At 47.5% G+C, this 24,951-nt stretch overlaps 1 protein-coding gene across 1 annotated transcript in view; it reads right to left on the bottom strand.

The window, feature by feature from the left end:
- The window catches only part of ADARB2 (adenosine deaminase RNA specific B2 (inactive)), a 58,601-nt gene that overhangs the window by 17,732 nt on the left and 15,918 nt on the right, over positions 1-24,951 (bottom strand). Inside the window, exons 4-5 of the mRNA XM_068146295.1 lie at positions 18,520-18,671; positions 3,857-4,025 (exon numbers count right to left, since the gene is read on the bottom strand). Coding sequence (XP_068002396.1) covers positions 3,857-4,025; positions 18,520-18,671 — 321 coding nt within the window. The remainder of the gene's footprint in view (positions 1-3,856; positions 4,026-18,519; positions 18,672-24,951) is intronic.

Raw genomic sequence — 24,951 nt, 5'->3', positions numbered from 1 at the left:
TTGGGGTCTGAAGTGTGGCACAGAACCCACCTACTGATCTCCTCAGCGAGGGCAGGGGAGGCGAAAGGGCCCCCCACCAGCACTCTCCTTGTTCACTGAACTCCTTTGCTGCCTGTACTTTCTATGGGCAATGATGAGGAAGGCAGAAAATGGCCCTGTATGTGCTGAAACAAAGGTCAGGTAAAGGAATCTTTGATCTCCCTCCCTTACAGGTGAGGATAATGAGGATGAAAATTGATTATAGAGTGTATTTAATCTCTGATCTCCCTCCCTTGCAGGTGAAGATAATGAGGATAAAAATTGATTATAGATTGTATTTAATCTTTCATCTCCCTCCCTTACAGGTGAGGATAATAAGGATAAAAATTGATCCTAGATTGCATTTGAGGTGGTCAGCTGAAATTTGGGATGGAGTTTACTGATGGTAACTTATCCAAACCTCTTCTTACCACTCTTTGCCAAGCTCTGCATAGAATTTGTAGCAGCTAAAACTCTTCAGCAGGGTTGTCACTGGTGGCCAGCCCTGAGGGTACTGCTTATTTCTCACCACACAAGAGATTGTTTTTTAACACTTTCTGCATTATGGGTGCTTTATTTTCAGTAGCATCACAGTGATCCCCAGACTAGGACTTCACGAACCCAGCTGAAGTCATGCCACAGATATATGTGTGCAGGTGTGCCTTTTGTTTGTTGATGTTGGTGGGCTAAACCATCAAACTATAACAATATGCTATTAGAGGTCTAGTGGAAATGAAACTGCAGAACCAGGACACACAATGTGACTAGGAGAGAGAAATGCACAAGCTCCAAGTGCAGCCAGGGTTCTGTACATCTCTTGATAGCCCTGGGCATTCTCTCCAAAAGCTTTCAAACCCTTCACTGTTGTACATGCCACAGCAATGCCTCCGACACTCTCTGGACTCCACTTATCTTTCCCAGTTTCCCTTGGGAAAGAATTTGGGTTTTTTCTGGATATTCAGCTCCATACTCTGTTACTTCAGTAACCCTGAATTTCTCCTCTTTGGACTCTTTAACATCTTTATTGATGATCTGGATGAGGGCATTGAGTCCATCATCAGTAAATTTGCTGATGACACCAAGCTGGGCGCAAGAGTTGATCTGCTGGAGGGTAGAGAGGCTCTGCAGAGGGACCTCGACAGGCTGGACAGATGGGCAGAGTCCAAGGGCAGGAGATTCAACACATCCAAGTGCCGGGTTCTGCACATTGGCCACAACAACCCCATGCAGTGCTACAGGCTGGGGTCAGAGTGGCTGGAGAGCAGCCAGGCAGAGAGGGACCTGGGGGTACTGGTCGATGGTAGGCTGAACATGAGCCTGCAGTGTGCCCAGGCAGCCAAGAGGGCCAATGGCATCCTGGCCTGCATCAGGAACAGTGTGGCCAGCAGGAGCAGGAAGGTCATTCTGCCCCTGTACACTGCACTGGTTAGGCCACACCTCGAGTACTGTGTCCAGTTCTGGGCCCCTCAGTTTAGGAAGGAGGTTGACTTGCTGGAACGAGTCCAGAGAAGAGCAACAAAGTTGGTGAGGGGTTTGGAACACAAGCCTTATGAGGAAAGACTGAGGGAGCTGGGATTGCTCAGCCTGGAGAAGAGGAGACTCAGGGGTGACCTTATCACTCTCTACAACTACCTGAAGGGAGGTTGTAGACAGGCAGATGATGGTCTTTTCTCCCAGGCACCCAGTACCAGAACAAGAGGACACAGTCTCAGGCTGCGCCAGGGGAGGTTCAGGTAGGATGTTAGTAAGAAGTTCTATACAGAGAGAGTGATTGCCCATTGGAATGGGCTGCCCGGGGAGGTGGTGGAGTCGCCGTCATTGAAGGTGTTCAGGAGGAGACTTGATGGGGTGCTTGGTGCCATGGGTTAGCTGTTTGGGTGGGTTGGATTGGTTGATGGGTTGGACACGATGATCTTGAAGGTCTCTTCCAACCTGGTTTGGTTTATTCTAATAAAGGTTTACCTTGTTGCTATTACTCCTGATTACGAGACCCACAGACAATCTCTTCTATGGTAACTTCCCATTCCCATCCTTTCCCTTTATTAGGAATGATCACTCCTCCTTCCTCCACTAATTTCTAAATCCCTCTGCTTTCTTGATTTTTTTCCTCTTTATTTGCTAGCTCAGCAGTTGTTTTACCCACATTCCTTGTACCAAAGCTCTTAACTTGACCAAGGAGTCCACAGTGCTTAGAAGTTTCCAAACTCCTGAAGCATTTGTAGTGCAACAGCACTGCTGCCATTCCTTCGAATGTTGCTTTTTTCCCCTCTCCTCTTTCCAGGGTCTTTTTTTAACTGACTCCTACTGTGAGGGGCTGTTCAAAGCAGGGAATAATGATTGCTGATATATATATATACACACACACACACATATATATATTTTGTCTAGCAAAACCCCATGCTCATTTGAGTTCCCATGCAAATAAATAATAGCATGTGCAGTTATTGGTACAATGCTGCAATAAAAATCACAGAATGACAGAATCACAGGAACATTCAGGCTGGAAAAGACCCTCAGGATCACTAAGTCCAACCCATAACCCTATTCTACAAGGTTCACCCCTAAACCACAGCCCCAAGCACCACATCTTAAACACATCCAGGGTTGGTGACTCAACCACCTCCCTGGGCAGCACATTCCAATGCCTGACCACTCTTACTGGGAAAAAATGTTTCCTAATGTTCAGTCTAAACCTACCCTGCTGCAGCTTGAGGCCATTCCCTCTTGCTCTATCACTAATTACCTATGAAAAGAGACCAGCACCAACCTCTCTACTATGTACTTTCAGGGAGTTGAAGAGAGCCATGAGGTCTCCTCTCAGCCTCCCCTGTTTCAAACTAACCATCCCCAGCTACTTCAGTCGCTCTTCACCAGATTTATTCTCCAGGCCCTTCACAGGTTCCTTGCCCTCCTCTGCATTGGCTCCAGTACCTCCAGACCTCTCTTGTATTGAGGTGCTCAAAACTGGACACAATACTCAAGGTGTGGCCTCACCAGAGCTGTGTCCAAGGGGACAATCACCTCCCTAAATGTCCAATATGTATGAACCCAAACACACCCCATTTGTTTTCACTGTGTGCTAACCATCACTTGATATTAGTTAGCACCCTAAAGTGAGAGTGGTGAATGTGGTACCTTTTATGGTCCACCATGGAATAATGATGAAATCTGCATTACAAAGCAATGAATCTGCATAAATATATGTTTTATTTACAGGACAGAGCAGGAAGCCACAGAGGGGTGCTGTGACATGACAGTTCTGCAGTGACATTTTCAGCGGCAGGCTGGATGAGGCCTTGAGCAGCTGAATCCAGTTGAGAGGTGTCCCTGCCCATGGCTGGGAGGTTGGAGTAGATGATCTCTGAGATCCCTTCCAACCTGAGCCATTCTAGGATTCTGTGATTCTATGACATTCAGCATAGTAGAACTATTCCTAGCAGCTTTTAGGGCACTTCATCCAACAGGGTGCAGATGAGCTAAGTTCATCTACGTGATGGCTAGCTTGCAAGTTTTGGGCTAAATGATCCAGTAAGAGCAGAGTGGATGTATTTTATCTGCACACTGAAATTCTATTGGCAAAAACACTGCAAAGAGAGTTTATATTTTTGTCACACTGTAAAAAGCAACTAATGACCCATGGAGAATTTGGGGAAATGTCCTATTTACATTCCATCCTATTTGCTTGGTCTCTTTTGCATACAAAGGAAGGCTTCGCCTCTGCAGGGCTTGTCAGCACCTGCCTGCTACTCCCCACCAGCAGCCACAGCCCTCTGTGGCATCAAGCTTCACTTCCACATGCAAAGAGCAAAGAGTTTGGCTAGGTGCACGCATCAGGTACCTGGCAATTTTGTCTGTGCAGGACATGGTGATGAGCTGCTCTCCCAGCAGGACGCCGTCCCACGTCTGAGCCGCGTTGTGACACCGCACGGGGATGGTTCCTTCTCCAGACTCGATCTTGGTGCGCAGGTGCCCACGGTATTTTCTCACTATGTGCTTGCTGCTGTTCACTGGGCAAAACCAACCACACAACAGCAATAATTAAAGGTTTGCAGAAAGAACCTGAGAGGCTGTGCAGACAGCCAAAGCATTTACAGAGCCACCTGTGGAGGTCCTTTAAATTGGATGCAAAATCAGATGAGGCTACAGCCTAAGACAAAGCAGCAGAGTGGAGCAAAGTCTGTGCTCCTCTCACAGCAGTCAGAACTTCCATGCAGCACACACTCATTTCCTTAAATATCTAAAAAGCACAGAGATGCTCTGCTGTTTCTGAAAGAGAGAGCCCAGTTTCTTGTTTTTAACTCACTGGACTGAGCTGTGTCAGGGGAGTACCTAGACAACCATGGTCCAGTGAGTGCCATCAAAGGCTCACCTGCACGACCCAGTCCAGTCCAACAGCCTAGTGTGGTGTTCATGGCATTTGCTGAATCATTTCAGAACTGAGATTTTTGGCTATCAGAAAATGCCACTGAAAATAGTCAGAAGCTGAACTTTTACACTCTAGGTCAAAAGCAAATCAAAACCTGCCAGCGAGGCACCCTCCTGCCCTGTGTCATACCAATACCTTTTATGCAGTTGTACCTATCTCTTCAGTGACAGATACCTGAGTGCAAGGCAGCTACCTCTGGAGTGGTGCAGGGCAAGCAGCTAATGCACTTGTCCTGTGCCACAAGGAATGAACTGAGTCCTGCAGACAGGCAGGCAGGGCAGGAGGCAGTGACGTCTATGAAGTACTTCACCTTCATGTTATGAAAAGGAGAAAAACTGGAAATCATTATCAAAGTCACTCTTACCATCTTTACACTGCTATCACTGGGTATTTTGGTTGTAAAGGAACAGCAAGAAATCCTCTGTGCCTGCTTACTCCCTCACCCTCAGAGGATTTCCCTGGAGGACATCTTCTCCATGAAGCAGACCTTTCACAGTTTCCCTCTGGCCCAAAGGAAAATAATGACAGACAGTACACGATGGCCTTTGCTTTCAAGGAAAATGAGTGCTGCTTCTCCAAACAGGAGGTTCTTGTCTGTATTTCCAGCTGTCCTATGTATTTTCCCAAGGCCTGCCTCTCAGCTGGACCAGAAAGCTGTGAAGGTAATGCTCCTCAGCACACAGCATCTGAAATTCTGTCACAGGTTGTGCGGCTGATGGCACCTCTGGCTGCAGGCAGCTGGCTCTGTGCACACTCCCAGCCTCCTGCTCTGTCCCTCTGTCATTTCTCACTCTTGGCTTTGTGTGACCATTTTCTGTGCTGAGGGCTCTGGTAGAAGCAATTGATTGACTTTGGCTGCTGCCAAAGAAAGGTTTACAAAAGGGGAAAGGGAAAACAAATGGCTTCAGGCCATTGGGATTAGTGAAGGTATCAAAAATGTGTAGAAGAGAGTGCGCTGTGTCCTGCCAGCAGATGGGTGGCTGAGGACCATTCCTTCACTTCCTTCCTGCTTTTAGAAGATTTAGGCTGAAGATCTGTATGCCACCAGTGGGCAGGACCAGGTGTCATTTGGACTGACTGGCCATGGTTGCAGCCAATTCCCACCCTAACAAGGCTCTATCATATCCAAATTGTTTGCAGACACTGCAGGGTTTCTTTGTGCTGCTTCAGGAATGGAGTCTGGGGGACAGTGGCTATTGCTCTGCCACCTGCACCAGCAGCGGCATCCCAGAGGGGGATGTGAGGAGTCCCTGTGCCCAGCTGAGACACTGCAGTAACCACCAGACTGGGAGCATTGTGGCTTCTCCGACTTCAGTTCTGAGAGAAACTGGGAAGAGCCAATGGACCCAAAAATCCCAGATCCCTCACCCCTCAAATTGCTGGCCATGTGTGCTGGGCCTGTGGAAATGTCCAGGGTATCTCCTGCAGAATTGTTCAGAGGATGCTCTTTGGATGGGATTAGCTAGCTGGGAACTGGTCCATATTTTCCTGGGGACATTGCAGGGAGACTTGGGGTTGGTTAGATTTTTTTCTGTGTTTAACTTCAGTGGCAAGCAGCATTTTTATTATTAAATGACAGAGTGGTGGGGAAGGTACCATGAAATTTGGACAACAAAATGAGACAGTGATCACTGCTGCTTAGCAAACACATCTTGCTGAGCAACAGCAAGAAATGGATAGCGAAATCACTTCGCCTTGGTCTGCTCACACTGAGAACTGATGGCACAGCAGAGACAGACCTCTGCCAGGGAAGCAGCAAAGAGCAGCTCAAGAGACTGCTGCTGTTCTGACTGGTAGAAAGTTTGACTTTAAGGAAACTAGTTCTCTTCTCCCAAGCTTTCCTGCAGGTATAACGAAGGTAATGATGCTTCCTCCTTCTGCAAACTCATTTAAAGCTATTGCTCAAAAACTATATAGGAAAACCAGCTGCTATCCTTCCAATAAAGATCCACCACAGGAGTTCACCTGCTGGAAATCCCCCAAGACAAAGTGAAATTTTAGTGTTTATTTCTTCATTTCTCTCTTCCCCCCCAGCCCCAGCATATTTCCTCTTGCTGCACCTTTCTCCCCTCCTTTTCCATCCTCTCTGCAGTCCTCTCGCTTTCTCAGCTCCTACTCTGACCTCCCCTGGGGAGATCACTCTTTTTCAGGCAGTTCACCATGCTAATGCACCTACATTTTGCACAGGTGCAAAGGGGTGTGTAACCCTGAGGGAACTGCACAGGGTGAGAAGCCCAGCACCTAGGGGACTTGGATTTCACTACATAAATATTACCTGGTGAGGGGTGAAGCATCCCACAATGTGCTGACAGAGATAAGGAGCTGGTTCAGGGGAAGAAAAAGCATCAGCCCTGCAAACAACTGTTGAGCACTTGGAGAGTGTAAAGCACAGGCCAAAAACTTGGGAGAAGAATGGTTTGAAACATGTCTGTGAGTCCGGGGGCGGGGGGGAAAGGGGTCTGCTTGTTTGATTTTCTAATTGTCTCTTTGATCCTCTCTATTTCCCTCAGGCCTGAAGGAAGTACCCAGGTCAAAGGACTCCATGGTTAGTTGTTATAACATCCCAGCCCTAGCCTGCAAGTACCAGAAACTGCTCCCTGAAGCTTTCCAAAGCAATTAGGAAGTGTGCAAGTGCACAGCTCACCTGGGCTTGCAGCACTCACAGGAGCTCTGCCCACCTGCCAAGCCTTGCTCCCGGCCACGCGCTGTGCCCAGGACACAGCCGAGCAGGGTGCAGCTGCTGATAGGATTCAGGCAGCTGTGGCCAGTCCATGCTCACCCTGGGATGCACTTCCATTCCTCTGATAAGGGGTTTTAGCTGCTCAGCTGCTATTAAATTCAACAGATAGGGTATGACTAAAACCCTGTGCTGTACTGCCCAGCTCAGGCTGCTCCCTTCACGGGGACAGAGCGAGCACAGATGCCAAAAGGTGATCTGCATTGCTTATATAAAATACTAATAACCCAAAGCTCTGAGTACTTTCAGACTGGCCATGACTAAACAAACCCAGCCCCACAACTGGAACACACTTAGATCTTTTTTAGCATGCCACTAAGTGGCACAGGAAGATGTCTGAACAAAACCGAGGTGAGGCTCGTTGTTTTGCACCCGAGCTGCAGATAGAGTCTAGGACTTAAGCTGCTTGTGCCAGCAGTAGAAGATGCATTCCACTTGCTGGCACTGCCTGTTGTGGATCATTTTAAAGCAGTCTCAGAAATATGTTTATTTATGCAACTTAAAGTCACAAACTACAGCCTGCTGCTGTTCTGGTGTTCAGTATGATCAAAGCACCAGTGACTATGAGCATTTCTGATCTTTCCTGGGCTTGTTCTCCAGCTGCTTAATCTCAGCTAATTGCAGGGGAGAAGATGTCTGAGGATGTCACTTCAACCAGAACAAAATGTCAATTCAAACCAGAGCTGGAAAGGACAAATTTAAAAATCATTTGGAGTGGATTTTTGATGTGTGCTAATACTCAGAAGTGGAAATGACTCCTGAGAGTTCCTAGGATAAAAGGCAGCGGATTATTAATTATTGGATTAGGAATTTACACAGGTGCCTTGTATTTAAAATCAGTGAAACCCACTGATTTCAAGGCTCACCTCTTATTTTCATATTTTCCCCAGGACCAGTTCTGGCTGAAATGGTAATGAAAAAAGCCACTCCATATTTATTATTTAGCTGCAGAGTGGAGAGGAAATGAACGGTGATTAAACAGAATCACACGAGTAAGGCTGTGTCTGAAATTTTGCATGACTGCCTCAGAGGTTCATTTTCTCTTTCCCTGCTTCAGTGGAGGCTGCTCTCTCCTCATGAAGGGAGAAATAAAACAGCCTATCCTATCCTGCAGTTTTTTTTTTCTCAGTGCTGGACCCTCCATTCATCAACACGGTTTATAAAGCTTCCTTAGAGCAGATTGAAACAAAGGGCTGGAAAGAGAGGTGTTAACTTCTGACTGCCCTTGTGTTTTCCTGGTTCTTAGAGATGCACTTTGCTCAAGCAGATGCTGAATAAATGTACAATATTCGTTTTGCTGGGAGTTTCTGAATGCTCTGGTTGTGTTCTTTGCTGGGCAGGGTGGCTGGTCAGATAAATCTCTGCTGTGCTTTAGTGACCAGCAGAGAGTGAGGGCAGAATCACAGAATCACCAAGGTTGGAAGAGACCTCAGAGATCATCAAGTCCAACCTGTCACCACAGACCTCATGACTAAACCATGGCTCCAAGTGCCACGTCCAATCCTTTTTCGAACCCCTCCAGAGATGGTGACTCCACCACCTCTCTGGGCAGCACATTCCAATGGCGAACGACTCTCTCAGTGAAGAACTTTCTCCTCACCTCCAGCCTAAACCTCCCCTGGCGCAGCTTGAGACTGTGTCCTCTTGTTCTGGTGCTGGTTGCCTGGGAGAAGAGACCAACCCCCTCCTGGCTAAAACCACCCTTCAGGTAGTTGTAGAGAGCAATAAGGTCCCCCCTGAGCCTCCTCTTCTGCAGGCTAAGCAACCCCAGCTCCCTCAGCCTCTCCTTGTAGAGCTTGTGCTCGAGGCCTCTCACCAGCCTTGTTGACCTTCTCTGGACAGGTCATCTTCTGCAAGCATGAAAGTTTATGGATATTCTGAATGAAGTTCAAATTCAGGGACAAAAGAATAGATTCCCTCACAAGGTTCAAAGCTGAATGGTACCTTCTGAGGGCAGAAACCATCTGAGGGCTAGGCAGGTGAAAGGTTTGGTGGTCTATGGACCTGCCTTGGGGGTGAGTATAGGGATGCCATCCTTCCAGGAGGGAAGACAAACACCTGGCTTGTATGGGTGAAAAGCACATTGAGATTAATTCCTTGAAGTTGAAATAAGCCTTTTAAATATAGACCAGGGGGCCTACTGTATCTGAATACAGCCCCAGAAGAGATCTGCTCACTGCCAGGTTATGGCAGAATTCAGTTCAGGTCTGGGAGTCGTACCCCATCATTAAGCCCTACATACAAATACAAATACTGAGTATGTATTTTATCTGAGAATATTACACAGCCTGGGCCACCTGCTATTTGTGGAACTGAAATGAACATTTGGAACTGAACTTCTTCATCTGTTCCTTCCTCCCTGCATCTTTCCTGGCTGAAATCCTGGCTTTGGATAGAAACCAGTTATACCATGACCTGATAAAAGATGTTACCTCCAGCGTATTTTTCTTTCCCTTCACCATTAATCTTCAAACAATCTTTTGAATCTTTCTGCTTCTTCCACCTTTTTGCATCTGCCAATAGCTCCAAGTGATGCACAGACAAGGTGTGAAAGCAAAGGCCATTTACCCATTCATAGCTCATAACTATGTGGCATTTAATCCATCTCTCCTAAGAAGAATGAGTGCTAGGTAAAATTTGAGGTCTGAATCCGAAAGAAGAGAAAGGAAATGGCTGCATTACTTGTCCTCATTTGTTTAAAGTACATATCAATTAATCAATATCAATCCCCCTCTACTCAGCTCTGGAGAGACCCCACCTGGAGTACTGTGTCCAGTTCTGGAGCCCCTATTACAAGAGGGATATGGATGTGCTGGAGCGTGTCCAGAGAAGGGCCATGAGGATGATCAGAGGGCTGGAGCACCTCTCCTATGAGGACAGACTGAAGGAGTTGGGGCTGTTCAGTCTGCAGAAGAGAAGGCTCCCAGGTGACTTTCTTGTGGCCTTCCAGTATCTGAAGGGGGCCTACAAGAAGGCTGGGGAGGGACTGCTCAGGATCTCAGGTAGTGATAGGACTAGGGGGAATGGAATGAAGCTGGAGGTGGGGAGATTCAGACGGGATATGAGGAGGAAGTTCTTCACCATGAGAGTGGTGAAGCCCTGAAATGGGTTGTCCAGGGAGGTGGTTGGGGCCCCATCCCTGGAGGTGTTTAAGACCAGGCTGGATGAGGCTCTGGCCAGCCTGATCTAGTGTGGCAGGGGGATTGAAACTAGATGATCCTTGTGGTCCCTTCCAACCCTGACTGATTCTATGATTCTGTGAAATTAGGTCTGACTGAATGCAGTTTTTGCCCAGAGGGATTTTTCCCAGCTAAGTTTTGATCAGTTCCAAAGTATGTGCTGTGATTTGACACCTAACTCAGGCAGAGTATGGGATGCTGGGGGTGGAACTGGGACAGCTGTATCTAGAAACATGCAGTCTCTTTGAACCTCCTGCAGAGGACCTTGGGAGAATCTCAGCCATCATTATTCCTTGGGCTGGAGAAATGCAGGGACAAACAGCTTTTCTTGGTGGAATTTTCTACTACTGTTCTGAAAGCTCCTCAGCCATGGCCTTTTGCTGATTAATGCAGCCTTTTTATCACATCTGAACATTGTGCCCAAATGCAGTGTTTTACAAAGCAGCAAAATTCATAACAAAGCAGAATCAATAAATACAGTGCAATTCCCTTTGGCAATTCAAGCATTCTGTTAAAATTAGGATCTGATTATAGCTGTGGAAACCTATTTTCCTGAATCCTAAACAACACATTCTGCTTTACATGAGAGCTTTTCAGAGCTGTGGCCAATGCTGGCTTTGAGCAATCCACATTTTTCAGCACTTTCCCCCCCCCCCCCCTTTCTCAGATAGACTCTGTGCTGACACATCCTTCTCAAAAATCTTATTTTCTACTTTAAAACTCCCCCTGAAACAACAAAACCCAAACAGGCAAAAGCAGCCAAGAAGATCACAAGGAGAGGAAACTGGGACATTTTGAATGCATTGTCAAAGCCAAAGAGTTTTCTCATGATGTATCAAGTCTAACAAAGTTTTGAAACAGAGACTGAAGAAAGGGAACTGCCTGGCTCTGCTGAGAGTGAATTCACTGGAGCCCTGATGTATAGCTTGGGGAATGCAGGCTCAATTTCTTTGAGTCCAAGGAGCTTTGAATGAAAAAGCTCACCTTGAACTAGGCATGGAAGGAATCATAGAATGGTTTAGGTTGGAAGGGACCTCAGAGGTGGTCTACTCTAACCTCTCTGTCATGGGCAAGGATGTCTCTCAACTAGACTCTGAAGCAGCATTTCAGCAGCCTGGGAGGACTGAATCACACATAAACCTGACAGCTCCTAACAGTCCCAAGCAGGAACACAAGCTCCTTGACAAGCCAGCTTCTAGTTACCTGCATGAAGTCTTTGCCTTTCCTCTGTATTTGTTAAATTGAGGCTGTGCCAGTGGCACAAGCAGGAAGGGAGCACTGCTTCTCACTGATCTCAAAGGAGGCTGACACAGGGTGCTGTGCTCACCCCTTCTGGATCCATCCCAGCCCCATCCTAACGAAGTGGAAGGACAATTTCCCCTCACCTTTAATAAGCAGTTCCCTAGCCCCTGAAGTAATCCACCAGCCTCATGCTGTGTCTGCAATTTCTGCAGTATCTTTTACATAACAAAGCAATCTGGACTGACCACAATAACTCATCCAGTGCTAGGATTATTTCTCCCGAGGCAGCCTTCAGCGCTGCAGCGCACAGTGCTAGGTGCATTTCTTTCCCCCCTTCGCCTTACTTCTGGGCATGGCTCTCTGTGATAATTTCCTTCTCAGATCCCCCAAGGTATTGTTCTGCTCAGTCACATGAAAAATAGGGAAATAATGCACCTTCATCCCAGTTCCACAGATGGGCCATTCGTCAGCATAAAAATCAACTTTACAGCCTAGAAGGAAGCTGTTCCATGCACTGGATAGCTGCTCCATGCATTTCCAGGCTGGTTTCCCCGAGCTGCAGCAGGCCGGCAGCTGTGCCACAGCGATGCTATGCCTGCAGCACTCCTACAGTAGAGGCAAACACCAGCAGCCCAGCCCAGGAGCTCACCCCTGCTTACCCTCCAGCTTTGTAACCAGGGCACTATAGCAATTTCTTAGGATGTGCATTTTCTCCTGGTTAGAGATATCTAAATTATTTTCAGATCCCAGGCAACCAGCACCAGAACGAGAGGACAGAGTCTCAAGCTGCACCAGGGGAAGTTTAGGCTCGAGGTGAAGAGAAAGTTCTTCACAGAGAGAGTTGTTAGCCATTGGAATGTGCTGCCCAGGGAGGTGGTGGAGTCACCATCCCTGGAGGGGTTCAAGAGGGGATTGGAGGTGGCACTTGGAGCCATGGTTTAGTCATGAGGTCTGTGGTGAGAGGCTGGACTTGATGATGTTTGAGGTCTCTTCCAACCTTGGTGATTCTGTGATTCTGTGATCACAGAGTTATTTAGATGGTTCTTTCCCCCTCCCCCTTTATCAGTCACTTACAAGAACAGAATTTCTCCTTTTAAACCAAGCATGGGACTGACAAAAGGAAGGTAGTGATATAGAATAGAATAGACCAGACCAGGTTGGAAGAGACCTTCAAGATCATCGAGTCCAACCCATCATCCAACACCACCTAATCAACTAAACCATGCAACCAAGCACCCTATCAAGTCTCCTCCTAAACACCTCCAATGATGGTGACTCCTTCCCCTTGCATGGCCACTAATGTTCACCAAACCCAAAGCTTTTGGGAATGATTCTAGCCCAGCTGCTGCCATAAGCATTCTCTTTGTATTTCCATCTTGATACTTGCCTGAACTACCCCAAATGCAGAGCTCTGCAGTTGAAATTACCCTGACGGTCACAGGAGATGATTTGTGTCAGTACCTTGGATCCTTAGATGGCCTCTGTTTGAATCTGGCCCTCTCCAGCCAGAGTGCTGAGGATATAACTTCCAAGGATTTTGGTCTGGGAGTTCTAAACTGATGTAGTCTGAGTCAGCCCCATCTGAATGCAGAGTGATTCTCCAGTGTGAGCTGGGGTGTTCCTTCCAGGCAGCCCCAGATTTGGGGGTTAACAGAGAGCATTTTTTCTGGGAATGGGATGTTCAATCAGGCAGCCAGAATCAGGAGGGAAAGCACAGGTTTGTACAGTGAAAGCACACATGCAGCAGAGACTGCAAACCTGTCTTTCTGGGTACCCTTCAGTTCCCCAACTTCTCTGAAAGCTGTAGTGGGCATCTTCACCCCATCATATCACCTACTGAGGCAATGAGCCAGCTCACGTGGTTGCAAGTGGCTCCCGTTTAGATGAGAGCTCTGTCAAATATGTGTGCAAGAGAGCTTCAGCACAGCTGTAGGTTAATAGGCAAGCAGGAGGAAGACCCCATGTGGAGCAGATGCAATGGTGTGTTTCAGACCTAAAGGGAGCGTGGGATAAAACAGGAGCTGGGCTATCAAGGAGTCAATGGTACAAGGCAATACAGCATGTTAGCAAGAGATAGGAAAGCACCCCAGGGGAGAAGAATGGAGACAAGCCCTGGGGCAGATTCTCTTTGGCAATCCGTGTAGTGAAAAAGTGAGAGCACATCTCTAGAAGAAAAGATGGACAATGAAGTAAAACCCTGCCAGGGAAGGAGGAGTGGGGAAGTGGAGGATTTATTAGCTCAATTTTTCGAGCAATCCATTTTCCTTTTCAAGAGACTCTTGGGAAAAAGGGGAAAAAAAAGCCAAGGAGTCAAGAAGCCCTAAATTACCTAGGAAGGCACTTTAGCAAATCAAGGGCTTGATTATTCTGTGGTTTGCCCTAGATTCAGGAGAAGGTGTAAAATATGCCACAAATACTACAGGGCTAGCTGACCCCATGGCTTCACCTCATGAGCTGGTGCTGCAATGGGGAAATGTCAGCCCCTCAAAAACTTCAAGAAAGCCAGGCTGAGCTGGTGCTGCAATACTGCCCTCAGGAGAGGTCAGACACCCAGGCACACCCTGCTCAGATGGACAAAAAGCGAGAGGCTACCAGAAGAGTTGTTGTCTCAAGATTCGTGACCCACACCACTGAGCTGAAGCAGAAGCAGAGGCAGAAGTAAGTGTGTGAAAGAGCTGTGAGGACACTAGGATCAATGCTGCCTCTTTACCATCTAGCTAGGCTGCAGCCTTGTGGGTGACCTTGGGAAATGATCAAGAGTCTTGGGAAGGAGACTGGAAAGAATGGGACAGGACTAACTTGTAAGAACTCTCAATACTGTTTGAAACACATCTGGCATTTCCCTTCCTCCTGTTCCTGCCACACCACTGACCCTGGCTGGTCTCCTCTCCTGCCTTCGTCCTCTTCTGCACCTTTCCCTCAACATCCTCCCCTACTTTCTTAGATTGTACCTGCCCCTCCCAAAGCTTCAATTTCATTCCAATCCCCTCATAAGCTCTTCCAACCTCCTGATTTACAGGCACCGAAAAAGTGAGAAAGCCCCTCCATGCTCAGAGCAGAGCTGGTCCAGCTGGATTTTGCCTCCCTTTTAGAGCTTGCTGAGGATGTATGACCAAACGAGTCAGCTCATCGCTGATCCAAGAAGGATGAGCCAGAATTTACCTTTCGGTCTCTAATCTCTCACTTTCCTGCATGAAGCGGGCGTGGGTGTGGGCTCCCTGGACCTCTCCTCTGCATTGCAGCTGCTCAGATGAAGCACAAGAAGGTCAGATTTTCACAGGTACTGATACCTTGGCACCTCACCCGTTCCAGTCAGAAGTAAACTGGGTTTGAAGTGCACGCTAGCTTATCTCCTCCCTCACCAGAACAAAGCTCATGAGGAGGAGATGCGAGGCCTCCCTGAGGGTGCCAGCAAGACACGGTGGATAATAGGAAATTTTTGGAAGGAGATTTGAGAAGTGGATTTGACTCCCTCCCTGTATTGATAAAGGCTTATCACATTGCTTTGCAAACCCAGAAACCACACAGCGAGACGGCGGTTTGAAATGTTAATGCATCTTTAGAGAGTAATCAGCAACACTGGATGGCTTGCACTAGCTCAAGGAGAGGCTTCTTTGTTGTTTAAGAAATTAAACAGCATTCATCTGGAGCTTCTTGTCATTACTGCATGAAAGAAAGGTTATTTCTTCAGCTACAGAGAGGAGATGTGGATGATAACTATTACAGAAGAGTTATCTGCCCAGATGTCTCTGGGATAGCTGAGCTCAGAGGCAGTGCTTGTCTCCCTGAAGGGCAGCTTTGGGCAATGTGGCTTTTTAGTTTGTGCACAGTGCTCAACGATTTCAGGAGCACAGGACAAAGGCAGCAGGATCTGCTTAAAAGACAAAGCAGATGTGGTGCCCTTTCAAGCCCCAGGGTGTGACCCTGCTCTGGCAGGGGATTGGACTGGGTGATCTCTGAAGGTCCCTCCTAGCATTCTGTGATTCTCCCTTCTGTACAGGGGGGTCTGGGTAGGCAGGGAAGGAGAAGCTAGTAGTTTCCCCTGGTCTTTGCCACCTGGTGTTGGTGGCCCTCCTCTGGCAGGGGGGTTGGACTGGATGATTTCTCGAGGTCCCTTCCAGCCCCTGGCATTCTGTGGTTCTGTGATTCCTACTTGGGTAAGCCACAGAGCCCTTGCTTCTACACTGAGACAATAACCAAGAGAACAGCCAACATGAGCAGTGTTTTTGTAACCACCTACATGTTAACTACATGTGTCAGGTGATGGTGAGAGACTTTTTACAAAGGCCTGCAGTGACAGGACAAGGGGCAATGGCTCCATACTAGACAAGGGTAGATTTAGATTGGATATTAGGAACAAGCTCTTTACTATGAGGGTAGTGGAACACTGGAACAGGTTGCCCGGGGAGGTGGTTGAGGTCCCTTACCTGGAGATATTCAAGGTAAGGCTTGACAAGGCCCTGGGCAACCTGATCTAGTTGAGGATGTCCCTGCTGACTGTGGGGGGTCAGACTGGATGACCTTTGGAGGTCTAGCCTGGACCATTCTATGATTCTATGATACTTAAACACAGCTTCCTCTACATACTGGTACCCACAGAAGCATTCCCTCACTGACTGGTAGATTTATGTGCAGTTGGCAATCCCTGAACCAAGTGTCTGACCTCCAGGGCTGGGTTCAGCTGCGTATCAGTAGGTAGAGCTGGCTGCCAGCTGCCCTGCTTGACCATGAATGAATGAGCAGAAGTCATCCTGGGCAGCCTTCAGCTGCTCTTGAGAAGGGACTACATTTGAGAAATAATTACAGATTTTGGTGCTTCCACTCCTCATGTCAAGTAAGGGGTGCCCCAGGAAGCTGCTGCTGGAAAACATGAGGGCCTTTTTAAAGGTATTTCTTGGAACTCACATAAGGTGGAAGGCAAAAAATCACTCCTATTTTTATTTTTATATTCATAGGCACTTCCTTTTGTAGTTCTGATTTTAAGAGGATCCTATGTCTCCTCATTCTGTTACTTCATCAGCAATTTGTCAGTTTGCTGTTTGCCTTTTCAACATTTCCTTGCTTTGCTTCATTTGATAAACCCTGCTGACAGAATGCAGGGATCATGTCAGGTAAGGAAGCATCTTCCCTTTCAGAATAGCTTTGTTCTGCTCTCACACCCTGCCAAGATGCTGCTTCACACGTGACAAAGAGAGTCCAGTCTGGGGAGAACAACACCTAATTGTTAATAGATAACTTGTATGAATTAGAGTTAGGGAGTGAAATAGCCTTCTGATGGATTTGCCTGTGAGGAGTCTACATTATTGTGTGATGAATGTTACATTTCCTGTGCCATATCATATCACACATATATCGTATCATATAGTTTCATAGTTTCATAGTTTCATTCAGGGTTGGAAGGGACCACAAGGATCATCTAGTTCCAACCCCCCTGCCATGGGCAGGGACACCCCACACTAGATCAGGCTGGACAGAGCCTCATCCAGCCTGCTCTTAAACACCCCCAGGGACGGGGCCTCGACCACCTCCCTGGACAACACGTTCCAGGGTTTCACCACTCTCATGGTGAAGAACCTCCTCCTCACATCTAGCCTGAATCTCCCCACCTCCAGCTTCATTCCATTCCCCCTAGTCCTATCACTACCTGAGATCCTAAGAAGTCCTTCCCCAGCCTTCCTGTAGGCCCCTTTCAGATACTGGAATGCCATATCATACCACATATGATGTACCATATCATAGAATCATAGAATTGTTAGGGTTAGAGGGGACCTCAAGGATCATCTAGTTCCAACCCCCCTGCCATGGGTAGGAACATCTCACACTAGAGCCACAGCCAGCCTAGCCTTAAAAACCTCCAGGGATGAGGCTTCCACCACCTCCCTGGGCAACCTGTGCCAGTGTCTCACCACCCTCGTGGTGAAGAGCTTCTTCCTAACAACCAATCTGAATCTACCCATTTCTATGTTTTTTTCCATTCCCCCTAGTCCTATCACTCCCTGACACCCTAAACAGTTCCTCCCCAGCTTTCTTGTAGCCCCCTTCAGATACGGGAAGACCACAATAAGGTCTCCTTGGAGCCTTCTCTTCTCCAGACTTATAGGAGCGGTGCTCTAGCCCCCTGCTCATCCTCATGGCCCTTCTCTGGACATGCTCCATATATCATATCACATATGATGTACCATATCATGTATCATATCACATGATATATTGTTTCATATTCAGGGATTAGAAGGCTCTAGGAATAGAATAGAAGAGAATATCGTATCTCACTGCTCTTCTTGAGACTCCAGCCACTGCAGCCTGGGTTTAGTGTAAATGCAGCCATTCAATCTGTACATACTGCCTGAACCCTGAGGAAAGTCCATACATCCCCAGCCAGAGTCCAGCCCATAGCTATGGCCTTGAGGATCTCTTTGATCACAGGGCCCCTTCCCAAGGCATTTATTTACTGCTGGGGCTGCATGGGACATATTTCCGAGCCTCAGGTACACAAAGCAGCCTCTCAATGCCTTGCCCAGCTCTGATTTCCTCCAGCACAGGGGACTGAGCACCAGCTGCACAGGCACACACCCTCCACACAGCCCCAGTGCTCTGCCAAAGGAGAGGAGGAAAGGGAGAGGAGGAAAGGGAGAGGAGGAAAGGGAGAGGAGGAGAGGGAGAGGAGAAGAGGGAGAGCAGGAAAGAGAGAGGAAGAAAGGGAGAGGAGGAAAGGGAGAGGAGGAGAAGGAGAGGAGGAAAGGGAGAGGAGGAAAGGGAGAGGAGGAGAGGGAGAGGAGGAGAGGGAGAGGAGGAAAGGGAGAGGAGGAGAGGGAGAGGAGGAGAGGGAGAGGGAGAGGAGGAGAGGGAGAGGGAGAGGAGGAAAGGGAGAGGAGGAAAGGGAGAGGAGGAAAAGGGGAGAGAGAGTGTTTGGTGCTCACAGTCAGCTGTGATCTCGTAGGGGGAGTGGAGGCGTGCGTCTCCGCAGGGCGAGGTGCTGACGTAGAGGTGGAACAGGATGTTCTCCCGCAGCCGGTAGCCTCCCTCTTTCAACCGCACGAAGATGGAGCGCTCCCAGTCTTCTCGCCGCTTGCTGCGATCGCAAAAGAGATGCCAGGTCATTTGTTACGTGCCAAATCAGAAGCACTTCTGCTCTCTCTGGTTTTAATCCCTCTGTTTTCACCAGCACCAGGCATCATCTGTCTTGCCTAGTGACAGCAAGGGGAAAACGATGAGCTTCTCCCAGTGAAGAAATGTGTGAAGGGGGTCAAAGCTCTCAAAGTGCTTTTGGTTTGCTTACCTACAATAGAGCCTAATGATGAAACATGCACAGATACAGAAACACATTGATTTCAAGGAGATTCTGGTGCATGCAGAAAGGAAAAGTTACCTCAGGCTCCCAGGTGAACAAATCAGCTCTGCTCATCACGACTTCTAGGCCTATGTTTAAATCACAGAATCACAGAACTACTGAGGCTGGAAAAGACCTCTGAGGTCATCAAGTCCAGCCTATGACCTAACACCACAACATCAGCTAAACCATGCCACCATGTGCCACAGCCAATCTTTTCTTAGATCCCATTAACACCACTGCACCCCAGATGTGTGTTTATGTGCTCCACTGAAAAGGGCCTTGAAGGAAGCACCTGGATGTTGTGACCTCTGCCAACCCTCCTTGCTCTCCAGGCATTGCTTTTCTTCCCCATTCAACCAGAGCCATCCAGGAGTGGCTCCAGCTACACCGTAAGTGTCCTCTTGGTTGCCTGGCATCTTTGGCAGCCAGAGGCCGTTCTGAGAAGCGAGGACAGAGCTCCCTTCCAACCCTTACTATTCTGTGTGACAAAGCTCATGTGGGCTTTTCCTCAGCTGAGTTGAAATAGAGACTTATTAAGATGAAGCTTTTATCTTCTCAGTGGTTCAGCAGCTAGATGGGGACACAGTGCACACATTCCATTACCAACAGCTGCCCGGGAGGCCAGAGCCTCCCAGTCCTGCAGTTTGCAGCAGCAGCTCACATTAAGGCTATGCTGCCGAGCGGTTCCTCAGCTGACTGACATTTGGGAAGCTGCTGGTGAGTTCCTAGCAGGCAGCTGCTTATAACACGTACACGTGGGGGATGGCTGTGATTATCACTTTGAAAGGGAAAATGTGACCAGGGAAATTATGGTGACATTTTTTTCCTTCTGACACCCCCAGCCCTTCCTTCAAAAAGCCAAGGGTCTTGTTTTTCCAGGAATGCCCCTGATCACAGTGACACCTGCAAGTAAGGATTGTCCCAGGAGGCTCTGCCCATTTCATTCACTGCAGGACAGTCCATTAACCAGGGCAATTTCTGCTGCTTTCTCTGCCTCCTGTCACTGCAAGCAGGGGTTCTTTCTACTCAGCACAAGTCCTTGGCTTCAACCCAAGCTGCCTCTGCCTGTTTTCTCCTGGTGCAGCCTCTGTGCTGCTGAAGCTGTTTGGCTGTCACTCTTGCACGGCTTGGGTGTTTTGTCGGGTTTGGATGCCGGGATGTGTTTGCTGTCAGGAGGAATTTATAGGCATATTAGTGGCCTGTCAGGGACAGGGAGCCACACTGGCTGCCGAGCTGGAGCTGCCACATGCAGCTCCTTCGTTTTCTGCTGGCTGTGGTGGAATTTCCCAACTGCACTAATTATACTATCACAGAATGTTAGGGGGTGGAAGGGACCTCGGAAGATCATCCAGTCCAACCCCCCTGCCAGAGAAAGATCACCTATACCAGGTCACACGGGAACTCATCCAGGCAGGTCTTGAATATCTCCAGAGAGGGACACTCCACAACCCCCCTGGGCAGCCTGTTCCAGTGTTCTGTTGCCCTCACAGTGAAATAATTCTTCCTCCTGTTTCCATGGAACTTCATACGTCTCCACTTCCACCCATTGCCCCCTTGTCCTGTCATTTGGCATCACCCATCAGAGGCTGGCTCCATCCTCTTGGCACTCACTCTTTACATATTTGTAAGCATAAATGAGGTCACCTCTGAGTCTCCTCCTTGATTAGGTGGTGTTGGATGACAGTTTGGACTCGATGATCTCAAAGGTCTCTTCCAACCTGGTTAATTCCATTCTATTTGAAGAGGAACATTTGAGAATGTGCTGAATCTTAATCTTGTGCTTACATAGAAGAATACACAGAATAAACCACGTTGGAAGAGACCTTCAAGATCATCACGTCCAACCCATCAACCAATCCAACCCACCTAAACAACTAACCCATGGCACCAAGCACCCCATCAAGTCTCCTCCTGAACACTTCCAATGACAGTGACTCCACCACCTCCCCAGGCAGCCCATTCCAATGGGCAATCACTCTCTCTGTATAGAACTTCTTCCTAACATCCAACCTGAACCTCCCCTGGCACAGTCTGAGACTGTGTCCTCTTGTTCTGGTACTGGCTGCCTGGGAGAAGAGACCAACCTCTGCCTGTCTACAACCTCCATTCAGGTAGTTGTAGAGAGCAATAAGGTCTCCCCTGAGTCTCTTTGTCTCCAGGCTAAGCAGCCCCAGCTCCCTCAGTCTCTCCTCAGAGGGCTTGTGTTCCAAACCCCTCCCCAACTTTGTTGCCCTTCTCTGGACCATTTCCAGCAAGTCAACCTCCTTCCTAAACTGAGGGGCCCAGAACTGGACACCGTACTTGAAGTGCAGCTTAACCAGTGCAGTGTACAGGGGCAGAATGACCTCCCTGCTCCTGCTGGCCACACTGTTCTTGATGCAGGCCAGGATGCCATTGCGTTCATTATTTATTACAAGATATGGACATGTTTGGAGCTGACTTCAAGAAGATCCTGAAGCACATACTTATGTTTAAATTGTGCTGAATCTGGGTTTTACTTTGTACAAGAGCAGCAGAGGAGCTGTTTTAGGCATGCAAACCTATGTATGGGAAGTTTCTAGTACTACACACCAAAGCATGTCATCCTAGAGAAACTAACAGCAGGCTTAAAAGGGAAGGAGCTGAGTCCATGAAAAGGCTAGTGGGACAAATGTAAGGAAGAGTAGATGGAGAAGAGAAGGCTCCAAGGAGACCTTATTGTGGCTTTCCTGTATCTTAAAGGGGGCTACAAGAAAGCCGGGGAGGGACTTTTTAAGATGTCAGGTAGTGACAGGACTAGGGGGAATGGAGCAAAAGTAGAAGTGGGGAGATTCAGATTGGAAGTTAGGAAGAAGTTCTTCCCCCTGAGGGTGGTGAGACACTGGAACAGGTTGCCCAGGGAGGTGGTAGAAGGCTCATCTCTGGAGGTTTTTAAGGCTAGGCTGGATGTAGCTCTGAGCAAGTGTCATTTGAGGTGTTTCTGCCCATGGCAGGGGGTTGGAACTGGATGATCCTTGAGGTCCCTTACAACCCTGACAATTCTATGATTCTATGCACAACAAGCAGCTGGTTTTCTCTGGGAAAAAACTTTAACTGGACTGGATGAAGGCTATTCCTTGCTCTTTTATGTATAAAATTAACAATGGTTTTTACCTGACTTGTTTGGGAAAACTTGACCTCTTCTAAAATCATCTCTCTGGCACCTGCAGGGTCACTAAAGCAGCATGAGTGCTATGGTGCTCATTTATTTTTAAGAGTAGGCTATTCTATGTTTCTCTAAACCAGGAGAATTGGACTTTCTTTTCTTCCCTATTGGCCAGTCAGTATAAATAATCCCACTGCAATCAACGTAAATTCCACTGTCACCACTGCAAGAGGAACAGACTATGGCATTTGTGTTCTTTTTGATGATGATTTTCAGGGAAAAGCTTCTCAAAAGGTCTTTCTTGTCCTTCTTTTGTACAGCACAAAATTTACGTCTTGCTTTTCATCTTCTTCGTGAAAGTCTTCAGGACTGGAGGATTATGGCTGTCATAAACCCCCAGTCTGGGAGGCCTAAGGGTTCTAATCAGACTGGTTAGGAGCTGACAGGTTTTAGTTGTGCTTTTATTTAACTCAAGCTCCAGACAATGCATTGTTGAAAGAAAGTTTCCTTTTGAAGTATTTGCCACTCTCACTTCTTAAAGAGGATAAAGTCCCTGCTCTGAAACTCTCCAAACAGAAGTCAGGGAAGTCACATCTCTAACATTTAGCAATATGAAAAGAAGGGAAAAAAACCCCAACCAACCAAACAAAAAACCCTGCAGTTTGCATATTGCTGCAACTTTGGCTTGTGGATGGGATTGTTCTGCAGTTAAAATATCTGAAGAAGTCATCCTATGCTCTTGTTACAGAAATGGTGGAGGCCTCATCCCTGGAGGCTTTGAAGGCCAGGTCGGATGTGGCTGTGAACAACCTGATCTAGTGTGAGGTGTCCCTCACATGGGGTTGGAACTGAATGATCCTTGAGCTCCCTTCCAACTCTAGCAACTCTATGACCTCCAGAATCCCAGGAGTTGGAAGGGACCTCCAAGCCCCCTGCAATGCAGGGGCACAAAGGAACATGTCCAGCTGAGTTTTGAAGATCTCTGGAGCATGAGACTCCACAGCCTCTCTGGGCAGCCTGTTCCAGTGCTCCATCAACCTGACACTAAAGTGTACTTTTTTTTCCTCATGCTGAGAAGGAACTTCCTGTGATTGAGTTTCCATCCATTGCCCCTCCTTTTATGACAGGGTATATCAGTATCAGTATATCAGTATCACTAAGGTTGGAAGAGACCTCAAAGATCATCGAGTCCAACCTGTCACCACAGACTTCATGACTAGACTAGAGTAGGGAGGATACTACTGCCCACTGCAGGCTTGAACTCACGACCTTCTCATTAAGGGTCTTATGCACTACCAACTGAGCCACATCTACCTGTCAGGGCAACTGGTTCCATGCTACAGGAGGTCCCTTCCAACCCCTACTGTTCTAGTGGCACTTGGTGCCACAGTTTAGTAGTCATGAGGTTTTGGGTGACAGGTTGGACTTGATGATCTTTGAGGTCTTTTCCAACCTTACTGATTCTATGGTAAAAGTTTTTCCCCAGTAGGTGGCAATTCATCTCGCCTACAACACATACTTGCTAAAGCCCACTTCAGAGATGCCCATTTCTCTCCACTGCTGACAAAAGCAGCCTGAGGATCTTGTTCACACTTGATTGACTAACTTCCAGATGTCTCAAGTGACATTTCAAGAAGTCAGTTCAACTCAGTGACTCCTTGCCATCAATTCTCTCTCTTGGCCCTTGCTTCCAGCAGCCTGCTTATCCCTGCTCTTTGAAGCCTTCATGCTACACTCAGGAAAGTATGTGGTTTGTTTTCACTGAGGTCAGTGGCAGAGTTTGTAAACTCTGAAAGAGTTCTTCCTTTCAAGGACAGCATCATGCAGAAAAGTAATTCTTGCACTGGGAGTTCCTGAAGTCTGAAATCCAGCTGTGGAGATCCCTTTGAGCAGGTATGCTTGGTGAGAGGAAGGGATGTGGAAACAGGGAATACTCTTGGCAGAACAAAATTGCCTCTTCCATAGGGAGAGCTAGAAAATGCAAGCACCATACTTTCATTCTCTTTTAGGGGTTCTGGAACCATCTTTATGGTCTCAGTTCATATATGTCTTTGTACAAGTAACAGACCTGAGAGAAGACTTTCGTGTGGACTAGATTAGCACAAGGGCAAGGGAATCCCAGTGGAGTCAACATGTCTGTCCTAAAAAACCTGAGGTAGCACCATGTGATTTCTCTGCCGGTGGGAGCTGCCTCATTTTCTAGGGGAAAAGGGGTAAATGTGACTTTAATGGACAGAAAATGCATTATGCCTTTAATTTTGAACACCTGCATTTCCTCACCATACGACAAAGCTCCTGGTGATGGCACAAAACTGAGTGTAGCCATAAAGACTGGAACTGAAGAATGTATCAGAACACACAGCTTCCTTCCTCATGGACTTTCAGGGGGTACTGTGATACTGTGACTTTCAGGGGGTAAACTCTGGTTTGACAATATCTCCAGCTCTGTCTTTCATAGGTGCTTAGCCTTGATAACTTTGGTTGAGGTTTTTATCAGGTGTGCTGCTCGGGGAAGCAGTGGTGCCTGCCCTGGGCTGAACAGAGAGTGATTTGAAGTTACTGTGAACGTAGCTTGTGCTGCTCTGTGAATTCTCTTAACAAAAGAATGTTAACATTGATCCAAATAAAATAATAATATGACTGAGCATGTTAGGGAGGTGGATCAATACAACAGTTTAAGATACAGCTGTAGCACTTGTTTCCCAAGAGACCGCAGCACAAAGCAAGCGCTAGGGCTGCTGCACTGCCGAAAACATAATTTAGTGTAAACTTGAAAGCGGTTTAGATTGAAACAGAAAGAATATTGGTTTTGATTAAACCCTTCAAGGCTCTTTGTTAGCCATGCTCATCTACCCAATATACTCTCTTGTCCTCAGCTCCAGCCTGAAGTGAAAA

Source organism: Melanerpes formicivorus, unplaced genomic scaffold, assembly GCF_026170545.1.
Source record: "Melanerpes formicivorus ecotype bairdi unplaced genomic scaffold, bMelFor1.0.p_v2 SCAF_13, whole genome shotgun sequence".
NCBI classification, from domain to species: Eukaryota; Metazoa; Chordata; class Aves; order Piciformes; family Picidae; genus Melanerpes; species Melanerpes formicivorus.
Note: the sequence above shows the minus strand (reverse complement) of the source record. Positions and strands in the feature narration are given on the sequence as shown.